Source organism: Meleagris gallopavo, chromosome 11, assembly GCF_000146605.3.
Source record: "Meleagris gallopavo isolate NT-WF06-2002-E0010 breed Aviagen turkey brand Nicholas breeding stock chromosome 11, Turkey_5.1, whole genome shotgun sequence".
Lineage (NCBI taxonomy): Eukaryota > Metazoa > Chordata > Aves > Galliformes > Phasianidae > Meleagris > Meleagris gallopavo.
In genome coordinates this window covers 23,243,986-23,254,949 of record NC_015021.2, presented here as the reverse complement: position 1 = coordinate 23,254,949, position 10,964 = coordinate 23,243,986, and the positions used below count along the sequence as shown (strand labels likewise).

The 10,964-nt window shown below is 48.4% G+C and overlaps 3 protein-coding genes across 3 annotated transcripts in view; 1 reads left to right on the top strand and 2 right to left on the bottom strand.

Annotated features, from left to right (window-relative positions):
* The window catches only part of MED12L (mediator complex subunit 12L), a 107,545-nt gene that overhangs the window by 64,768 nt on the left and 31,813 nt on the right, over positions 1-10,964 (top strand). The window lies entirely within an intron of this gene.
* Positions 4,439-5,573, bottom strand: P2RY13 (purinergic receptor P2Y13). Its single transcript, XM_010717060.3, is given in 9 exon segments — positions 4,439-4,803; positions 4,805-4,829; positions 4,831-4,915; positions 4,918-4,985; positions 4,987-5,014; positions 5,017-5,199; positions 5,202-5,323; positions 5,325-5,558; positions 5,560-5,573. Coding segments are annotated over 9 exon segments (981 nt in total). The 3' UTR covers positions 4,439-4,581.
* Positions 8,035-10,566, bottom strand: P2RY12 (purinergic receptor P2Y12). Its single transcript, XM_010717061.2, is given in 3 exon segments — positions 8,035-8,584; positions 8,587-9,106; positions 10,382-10,566. Coding segments are annotated over 2 exon segments (1,023 nt in total). The 5' UTR covers positions 9,086-9,106; positions 10,382-10,566; the 3' UTR covers positions 8,035-8,060.

The window sequence follows — 10,964 nt, the reverse complement described above, 5'->3', positions numbered from 1 at the left end:
GGCCAGGCCCACCAGCTGCCATACCCGTGGTGCACTGCTTCCTCTGGCTGCGTGTGCAGGGGAATCCTGTGATCATTTTCGCACTTCTGTTCTATGCTGACTCCTGGGCAATCTGTAAGGTTCTCATTTGCCTCAGGACCTTAATCAGATACAGCCCCTGATCACAGGAGACTTTTGACAAGGTTCATCTTTGAAGACCAGCTTTTGCAAGGCAAAACAGATAGTGCAAAAGAAGCCGGCGGGAACACAAGTTATACTTCTGCAGTATGTGATCTGATCTCAGGAGCTGGGCATTCTGACATTAACTGGTGATCCTTGTTGCTTGCACGCAGCTTGGATATGGCAGGAGAAATCTACCTCTTCCGTTCAGTTTTTTTCACAACGGATACTCACTCTCCGGGATGTTTGAACAACCCTGAATTCCAGTATCTGGAGTCTGTGCTGCTCTGCGGACCGCTGAGCTCAGGCACTGACCAGATGTGTTGGTCGTGCTCCCAGCATTGCTGCGCCTGTGCCCACAGCAGTGGGCAGCCACGTGCTGCCGCCTCTGCTTTGGGACCTCAGCATCTCCCATACTGGGAATGTCTTTGGGATCTTAAACAGCGCTGTGGGACGTACTGTGGGGAACAGGGAGGAGAAAAAAGAGAAAAGAAAAGCAATTTCTTACAGAGATCCAAGTGTTCAGTACGTGGTGTCCTGTATTTTTGTTTTTTGAATGTGGTGTGATTGCACATCAACATTTCTTTAAAATCTCTGTGTTTTGATATATTAGTAAAGCCAAATGAGTTAATAAGCTCTGCTGCAGCATCCCAAGAAGGCTGTTGAATTGGAGAAGCTGCGTGGTGCTTCTCAGGTGGGAGCAGGTCTAGGCAGGTCTGCACACAGAAGGGAGATGCTGTGGATGGAGCTCACGTAAAGGCAGCGCTAAGGAGATGTGGGGCTGTGGTGTACTGAGATGCCGAGGGCTGACCTGTAACTCTGTCGTAGCTCAAAGGCTGGATGTCCCTTCTTGTGTACTGATGGTTACTGAGCAATTCTCAGATGACATAAGAGTCTGAACAACTTTATTACAGTAATTATTGTGTTGCTTTACTCTAAAACTCCTTACTATCACCTTGGCAGTACAAGGTGTGGGCTTACTTTTTAAGCAGATTAGCCACCCAGATAATAGGAATCACTTTTTCTTTTTTGAAAAAGCAAAAATTGTGGAATTCTGAGAGCTTGCAGCACTGGTGTGACACCTGGCATGCCGTGCTTCCGTGTGCACGAGGTGCTGAGTCCTGGAAATGCCTTGGGAGCCTCCAGCACCTCCTTTCCTATGGAGGTCTGCTTGGTGGCTGCCACTGAAAGGCAGGGAGCTAAGAAATGAGCTAAGAACTCACTTTCAGAAAGCTTGTTTCTTTCTTATCCTTGTGCTGTGTTGTAGGTCCCTCCAGCTGCACACTCTGGCTGATGATCCCTTCTGGGGCCAGAAGTCAGTTTGAGAGCCTGCAGTCTTCACATGCAACCTGCTGGCCCTGCTTGCTCATGAACAGTCATACGGGGAGTATCCAGGCTGCTGGGCTTGGCTTCCCAGCTCTTATTCACAATGCAAATTTTCTTTCTGCATTCCAAGTGAACTGAAGTATGCTGTGTATCACGAGAGCTTTCTCAAAACTGGGTCACAGAAGTGTTGGTGGAGGGGTTTGTATTGGTGCCGGGCAGTCAGGACGTGTGAACTGCAAAATTTGTCGTGAGATGTTCAGGAATGAGCTTACTGTCCCTCTGATTCAAAATCTGGAGGGCTAAATTGTAGGTTTCTTTGGCAATGGCTTTCTCTTCTTCATAGAAGCAAGTAGAATAATAAATAAAAAGAACTATACGCTAGCCTTTGTGCACACAAATACGATGCATTTCCTACAAAACTTGTCTTCCTGGTGCCCCGTGGTTCCCCTTTTGGAACCCATCAACCTGTGAAATGTTTAGATCGAGTGTTAGTAGTTTTCATGGGAAACCAGAGCCTGGGAGCCTGCTGTAGGCTCATTTGTCCAAACAAGTCCAAGGCCTGCTGCCAGCCTTCCCTCTTCTGGGCTGTGGGGGCTTCTCATCTGGACTGTAGACGAGCCAAGCAAATGCGAACTTGGCTGTGGAAAGTGGAAAAGAAAAAGCCTCAGTGCTGCATCACAACGATGGTGGGCTGTGTGTGCCAGGTCAGGATGGTGCAGCTTTGCTCTGTGCTGTGTGACTGCTGTCATACCTCGGTAGCACTGGGGCATGGGTGTCAGCACCTTTCTGAGTTAAGCTGGGGGAAATTCAGATTTGAAAAAATGGCAGCCGTCGTTCTGAGCATGCCATAAGTGTTATGGGAATGAGACAGGTTCCCAGATGGCACTGAGGAGCCCTGCGGAGCCCCGCCAGCAGCCCCGGTGCTGTGCTGCTCGCTGTGGGGCAGGTCTGAGCTCAGGCCTCATCTCTGCTTGAGCGAGAGATAAAGTAGCAGTGCGCCGTTTTTTTGAGCCTCAAAAATGGAGAGACTGAAATGCTGAGGTATTTTTACTTCTGTCTGGAGGCAGGGATCTAAAAACTGTCAGACTATTAGAATTTAGGGGGCTTCTCCTGAAAGTGGACCAATGAGATCAACAAGATGTCCTGTCCTCCCGGTCAGCGACCGTTTCCCCATGGCAGACCTTGGGACCCGGCTGCTCGCTGCCATCCTGAGGGGCTGCAGCAGAACAGATGACTCAGGCTCCTCGGGAACCCCCAGAACAGCCCTTGCTTAGGAGCACCCCTGCCCATTTTGTGGCTATGCCCACCCATAGGCACGGGCTGCTGGTGTGTGCCTGGGTGCTGCCAGTGTGCACACAGCGTTAATGGGAGTGCTGTGTTCCGAGCAGAAAAACATGCGTTTCTTTAGGCAGCTGCTAAAGTGGGGAGTGTTTTAACAGCTAATGATTTGGTATATTCACTTTAACTAAAGTAGCCAAATTAATTCTCTTAAACACTGTGTGTGGGGGGGAGGGAGAGAGAAATTAATTCCTGAATAGAAGGCACTATTCGAGAAAACACTGATCTGTAGAGCAGTGCAGAACCAATTGGAAGCTGGCTGGGGATTAGTTCAGTTTCCAGTTGTAAATGAGTGTTGCATCAAAGAAAGCACAACTGTGCCTGGCAGAGGAGATGCAATGAGCTGAAATTGCTGAGCGATGCATCCAGCTGTGTGGTAGAGACAGGGAGTCCTACAGGCACACGTAATTATATGTAATAATCTAAAGACAACTTTGAAAAAATCAAGCTCTGTGGAGCAACCTGTGCGAGTGCATTATGCTGCTGTAAATAGACAGTCTAAAACCAGCAATTGAGTGGTAATCATAGCATCTGGCATACGAGGTGAGCACCAGACTGGTAAGAGAGCCTGAGAAGGGTAGTTTGCAATAGGGCCTGGTGTATCTCAGCAGTGAACTGGGCTCTCTGGGGCATCTGGACACGGTGCTGGGCTCCCTGTGCTGTAACCACGTGGGAGTGCTGCACTGAGCGCGCTCTGTGATGTGGTGGGGCAGGAGGGGTGGGGGGCACAGGGAGCAGTAGCGGGGCGGTAGGGGCACACTGAACAGTAGGGGTGGCAGTGGGGTTACAGTGAGCAGCAAGGCCGATGGAAGGGAGCAGTTGCCCTTTGCAGTCTTGGGGACTCTGCTTGCCCAGCCTTGGCGGCTGCTCAGGGACTGAGGTGCTGCACAGCCACAGTGCCCTCTGCTAACTTCTCTTTGGGGGTGGAGAGGAAGAGTGAGGAAACGGGTAGGCGGCAGGAAGGTAGTTGTGTCAGAGGTGGGTAGGGACAGGGAGCCTGGCCTCCTTCCCTCTGCCAAGTGCGGTTTCTCCTCCCCGCCCCGTGCCCTGCCAGCCAGCCTGGCGCCGGGGTGAGATCTTCTGGGTTTTGCTCCAAATAATCTTAATTGTTAGAAGCAACTGTAACCACTGAGCTGTGAAGTGTTAATAAAAAATGTTGTTTTTTTGTTTGTTTTGTGTAAAGCAGATAAAATTATTCCATAGCTTGTTCTTAAGTGATATGAAGGTACGCTAGTTGATAGACAACCATTTGTATTACGTGGAGTGGATGTGACTTATTGACCAAATCAGACAAGCCTCTGCTCTTGTTACCTGCGCAGCACCAGCGCAGCAGTGCAGGGCTACAAGCTGATCAGTGTTACGCATCATTGATGCAGGCAGTTCAGAATGATGTGGTTACAGCTGTGAAGTCATTAGTGATCTGAAGCGATACACATCTCTGCGGTATGAGTGCAGCGGCACTGTGGCCAGGCAGGCACATCTCAGGCACTGTTGGGCTTCCCCAGCTTTGGTTACTGATGTGGTGTCAATGAGAAAGGCAGCAGCGTGGGGAAAGACCCGTGTCAGATCAGTTGGCAGTTTGAGGGGTAGCTTTCCACCTGCCGTGGGTAAGGAGTGAGCATAACTATGGAAATCCAGCCTGCCCTTTTTATTAAGTATTACAGCACCACCATCCTTCAGTTTTCTACAGCAGCAGTATAACAAATTTCTTAATTTCTCTGTGGATATGCAAAGACTCCAGAGTGCAAAGCTACAGAATCAAGATTCAATGGCCAAGGTTCCTGCATTTAGTTCAGTTCTTGGGTTCGTATGAACTGTTCTCTGAAGTGTGTTTACTTTCCCGCATAGCATTTTTGCTAGGAATGGTTTGCACAAGGACATGTATATCAAGGGGTCCATGCAAGTGTTTGTGGCAGCCAGCCGAAGTGTGCTCTCCTTAGCAACAAAAAGCTGGTTCTGCAGGCAGCAGTCCATCTGGGTTTGTCGTTTGACTCAGGGTGTAGGGAATGGAAGGGGGCAAAGCAGAAGAAGAACACGGTGAAAATGATGAATACTTTCCCCTTGACCCTTTGTTTCTTTTTGCTTTCTCCCATGTTTTCAAGTAAGACTTGTACACCTTTTTGGCAATAATTACATAAAATAGAAGCATAAGAATGAGGACAGAAGACAAACTGGCAGATGTAATCGACAGCTTGAGTCCAAGGTAGCTCTTCAGTGAAGCACGCTTCTTCACCGACTGCGGTGTTGTTTTCTTGTTCGATAGGATCATGTTTGGCACAGAGAGATCCAGGAAGAAGAGCCAGACCAGACCCATGAGGATCTTTGCTGAACTCACTTGTTGCACCCAGAACTTCCCGAAAGGTCTCGTGATCTTGAGAACCTATCAGAAGCAAAGAGACTGAGGAGCACTATGCTAATATACATGGTGTCATAAAATATTATGGCTGAAAAGCAGCAGACAAAGGCCTTCAGTTGCCATGGTCACAGGCCGGAGTCAGTGAATTTTCAGGGGAAGCATCAGAGTCATTATAAAATCAGATACTAAGTTATTTTTCAGGGAGACAATGAAAGTCGATGTACTTGGAATATGGAAGAAAGCCCAAATAGCCAGGCTGTTCAGTGTGAGTCCCAGCAGGAAGACGAGCATGTAGAGCACAGGGAAGAGCAGGTGGGTGACTGCGGTGTCGCGGCGGCACGGTGAAGAGCAGGGCGCTCTGCTGGAGTCACTGCTGCTTTGCAAAGTCTCCCATTTTTCAAAATAGACTTGGATAAAAAGGGGAGAGACAATGTAAAGTATGACAGTTTGTATTCAGGATGACAGATTCCTCATTATTGTTATTAGCAGGTTTATACAAATGCACAAAAATCTCTCAAATGTGCATTAAACTGACCGACATTAAATGTAAAACTTTGTCAAGGGTTAAGTTGTTTGCAGAGTAGTGAAGAGTTGAAAGGTTATAACAGTAGAATGCCCAGAGAACCATTTGTCTTTACATGGAAATGTATTCTAATATGGAGTAGAGATTTTGTGGTTGTGGTTAAGAAGCCCCCCAGGTGCCTCTGGGAAAGCAAATTCTGGTATTTCTTACCCAGCACGCAACATTCTTCCTTTATCAGCACAGGTTTTAACATTTTTGAGAATAAGATGCACACTGCTGGCTGTCAGCCTCACATCTGCAGACGAGGCACCCGAGTGCTCCACCACACCACGGGGACGCTGCGGGAGTGCAAATACCTGAGCACAGCTGGCAGCTGCTGTTCAAGGAGGGTCACTGATTATCAGAGGGTTCCTCTGCAGATGAGAGCCTGGAGCTAAGTTATAACAGCGAGGAAATGTGTAGAAAGAGGAGACTTTTTCTGCTGGCAGCGGTGGTGTCGTTTCCTTCCTGATTTTCATGTATCACTCGAGTTACTTAATCATGTTTTTTGTTGCCTTTCTGTCTTCCTTTTGTTCTCTGTGAGGAAGAACTACTTTCTCTATTGACGAAGGAAAAATGACCACATCTGTGAAGACAGGCATGACTTCTGGATTTTTGTTTGTGTGGAGTGGCAACACTGTGCTGTAGTTGTGCGTGCAGATGTCAACATTAATGTTGAGCAGAGCCCCCGGAATGGCGGAGGTGAAGGTGGCCTTTCTCACTGTCATCATCCTGATGTGTCCCTAGGTGCCTGCCCTGACTTCTGGTCGTGCACCAGGACTACGTAAAGCTGAGGTGGTTCATTGCATGGTGCTGATTTCCAAGGCAGCGTCATCATGTTTTCTCCTGTATCTTGATGCTGCTCCCAACTGAAGAGGCAGGTACTGTGTGCCTGTGTACAGCGTCAGTGACATCCGTGTGGTGCACTGAGAGCTGCAGTACCTATTGTTTGAACACTCCAGCTGATCCGGAGAGGCATCTGCCAGATAATTGCTACTTTCTCTCCACGTGTGGGTGCAAGAAATGTGGGCAATGTGTTGGGAATCTTGCACGTCCCTCCTGGCCCCCAAATGGGTGCAGAAAGCATGCAGTGACGTGGCTGTGTGCTGGTTCCAGGGAAATAACGGCACCCTGTTTTTGATGCTGGAATGTACAACAGTGTAATCTGTGCACAGGAGGCTTTGTGAAGTCCTTGATTTGTGCTGACAGGTTGTAGCTCCAAGGCTGAGCGCTGACATGTGTGAACTCTGTTTTAATGTTTTGGGAAGTTGGATATCAGTCCTGAAGACTCCCTGTGCCCTGCCAAGGGGCAGAAGCTGTCAGAGAAGGGTGGGCAGGGCGTTGGGTGGCCGGTCTGCACACTTAGGTGGTGGTGGCACACGTTTCTGAATGGGAGCTGTTTTGCAGTGATGATAAATGAGCCCTAATCCATCACATCAGCTTAGGGTTTGTGTGATGATTGTTCCTGAAAGTTCCAGCCTGCTTGTTCTCGCTTTTTCAAAAGAAGAGAAGTGGTTAAAATCATTGTTTAGTGCAAGAAAGCAGTCCTTAATGATTAGTAAAGATTTTACCACGAGTCTTTCTTTCCCTAAGATCTAAATATTCTGTAAATCAAGCCTTTGTGCATTTTTAAATGTAATGTATCTTTCTCTATAAAAGTTATTTTTTATCTACGAAGGTGAAATATTTGAAGATTGAAGTGGCATTAAGATAAGCCTGACTATGGAGTAATTTTCTCTGATGTACAACTACTGATTTTTGGTCAGTGGGTTAAGAATTGCAAGCATATACTGAGATAAGCAAAACGTTATGCTGTTTCAAACATCTGCACAGGCAAATAGCTTACCTACAGATGTGCTGCATTTCTGTTTGTCTGATGATTGCGTGCTAAGTGGCAACTTCCCATACTGAAAAGCTACGTTTGTTATGGGGTTTATTTACATCCGTTCCAGTGTTGTCATGGACTTTCCTCTGCCCAAATTAAGCTGTTTCTGCAGAATCTCTGCAGCTCGTCTGTTCAGTAGCATTGTCTGACTCTGGTTTAATTTTTTCTTACAGCTCCAACTGTAAATTCAAACTTTTTCCCAGCAATTCTGTCAAACTGGAGCCTATGAGTGGACGGTGCACTTGTTGTATTCAGTTGTTCTAATTTTTGTCCTTTCTGCAACTGCTGCTGTTGGTTCCACGGATCTGTGTTTCATCTGTAGCGCAGTTTGTGAAGGTGCAGGTGAAATTGTAGTTAGCCTTAGCAGGATTCTTCTGCTCCCCCCGCCCCCAGGGAAACGTACATGGCCAGGCAGGGTTGGGTGGTCCTTTGTGCTAAAGTGGGGTGTCCTCAGTGTCGTCCCTTTCATTCTGCCCCGCTATCTGTGCTCCGAGTCCTGGCGACGCGGTGTCCTTGCACAGCATGCCTAGCAAGGACTTTCGAAACGACTTGCAAAGGAAGAAGTAAATGAATGGATCTAGGCAAGCGTTCAGCGATGTCAGCCACAGCGTGCTCTCCTTTAAGTAAAACAAGGTGTTCATTGCGGAACAGTCAAAAACATTTCTTGTTTGGCTCAAAGTGTAGGGAATTCTGGTGAAGTGGAATGGCACAAAACAAATAAAGAACACTGCGATTATGATAAAAACCTTCAGATTTACAGATTTTTTGGATGGTCTTCCCGTGCATCTTGTCCTCTGATAGGACTTATACAGTTCTTTGCTTATAAGTATGTAGCATACAACTATGACCATTAAATTAACCCAGAAGATAAGTTGGCAGATGTAGTTTACGGTTTCATGCCAGACTAAGCCAAACTCAGATTTCAAGAGAGCACACTTTTTTACATTCTTAGGGGTTTTTTCTTGTTTGTTAGAATCATGTTGGGTAATGAAAGAGTAAACATCAATATCCAAATAGCCATGGAGAGGATCTTGGCGCCTAGAAGGCTCCTTGTGGTTGACGTTCTGAATGGCGAGGTGGCTTTCTGATAGCGATCAATGGTTATCAACCCGAGAAACAAGATGCTGATGTACATGGTGAAGTAAAATACGACCTGGCTGACCTGGCACACAAATCCTCTCAGCACCCACGGTACCAACTGTGCGTCGCTGAGGATTTTAAATGGAAAAGTCAGAATCATGAGGATGTCAGAAATGACAGTATTCTTGAGGAAGATGATGAAATTTGATTTACTTGATATTTTGAAGAAGATCCACGTTGCCAGGCCATTCATAGTGAGACCCACCAGGAAGAGAAGAGTGTAAAGCAAGGGGAAGATGACCTGTCTGATTCTGTTATCACTGGTGCAGTTGCTGCCATTGATAGAGTAGCTGAAGTTGCTTGTGGCTTCTGTTTGCATTTCGTCTTTTCCACCCTCCTTCTAAAAAACAAAAACAACAAAAGAAGAAGAAAAGTAAAAAATAGTGAAGCTGGAGATTATGCCTTTTATGATTTCAGTCTTCTTATTCTATTTTTCATTTTTATACAGGGAGTATTTCTTTTGGACTTTGCCACCTGCACTGCTTTGCTCTGAGGCTGGCAGGTTGGAGCAGGCAGTGCTGGGCATGGCCGTGCCGGGGGGTGGGGAGCTGCTGTCCTGGTCTGCGGGGTCCCTGCCTGGCAGGGGCTGCGAGGAGGTGTGCGATAGGATGGGCAGAGGCCCGCTGCTGTCATGGGCTGTGGGGCTGCCAGCTCCATCTGGGTGCGCCTGCTCTGCCTTGTGGGGCTCAGCGACTACCTGAATGGTGTCCTCTGATCCCCAGGAGAAAGGGCAAACGTCATCTTCCACGTCCTTCTTAATGTGGAAAAGAGGCGGCAGAGGAACTCCTTTTGGGTGCGCGTTTGGTAGGGAGAGACCGATGTAAATGTAATTCCCTTCTTGTTCCTCTTGGCCCAGCCCCACTGTCGGATGCCTTCAAGGCCCTCTCTACCATTCCCCCCACGCATCCCCCAGATGCAGGGATGGCCGCTCGCCCTGCAGGTTCCCGGTGTGGGTTTGGGGGGGTTTGGGGGCAGGAGACAGCTGTGGCAGCCGGGCATTGCAGGCTGCCTGGGGAGGGGGCCGTGGGCAGCCTGCAGCTGAGATGTCAGCACTCAGACATCGGGGTGTTGCTGCGGCGGGCGCACGTTTGCCAGCGTGGCCTGTGAAGGCTTTTGTAGCTTTACTCGTATAGGAATTAATTTACAGCATCACAACTAGTTTTTCCTGTCACTTTTCTACATCAGCTGTTCTATGCAACGTGGTACTGCGAAAAGCACTGACGGCCCGCGGCGCGGAGCTGTGTGGCACTGAGGCGCTGCAGCCACCAGCACGTGGAGCTGGCAGGCCGTGCTGTGCTGCGGGGAGAGGCGCTGGGCGCTGCGTGCCCTCAAAGGGGCCGCCTTGGGGTGCACAGCGATGCCACTGGAGTGAGTGCGGTTGGCTGGGGTGAGCTCTGTCATTGAAAGCAAGGTCAGCCAGCACCTGAGCATCCCGAACGGCCCTCACTGAGCTGCCAAGTTTCTTTTCTGTCGATAAGGGTTTGAGAGGAGTATTAGAATCTGCTTTTGCCCTGAAGCGCGTGGCAGATCCGGCTGCCACGTCCAGTCCTAACAAAGCAAGGATTCCCCAGGCATGCAAGATGAGAAAACAAGCAGAAATCAGAGAGGGGGTTACCTAGCGTGCTGCCGCGCTGGGGTGCTGCGGTTCCTGGTGCAGCAGCAGCGCTCTGAGAGCGCCTGGAGCCGGGGGGCCTCAGCTGCTGCGGTCCTGGGGCCGCTGCTGTGCCGGGGCTGCTGGCGTGCAGGGTCTGGCTCCTTAGCCGGGAGGACAGCTGCTGATCCCGGGTGACACCATCGGTGCTTCTGCTTTTATTTCTTCCAGAACAGAGGGAGAAATAGAACTTTCTATATAATTAGAGGTTTACTTCCTGCTTTTGACCTACGAATAGAGCTGCTATTTTTAAAGGAGATCGTATCATGTATTTCGTAAGCCGGCACAACTTTGCTGAGCGTGGAGCTGTGCTCCCATCTCTGTGTCTTGTGATTTGCACGGAGCTGTTTGTTATCACTTTTGTACGCAGCCCTCGTTTGAAAACTGAGTGGTCTCGTTGGTAAAGAGAAGTAGTGATTGGAGAAGGTGATTTTATTTTATAATTTAAAAATAGTTAAACCTTTTATAATTTGCTGAGCAGTTCTTCCAGTTCTAAAGTTATGAATTTGGCATCAAATTCTTGTGATCCATGGTAGTAGAAGACTAA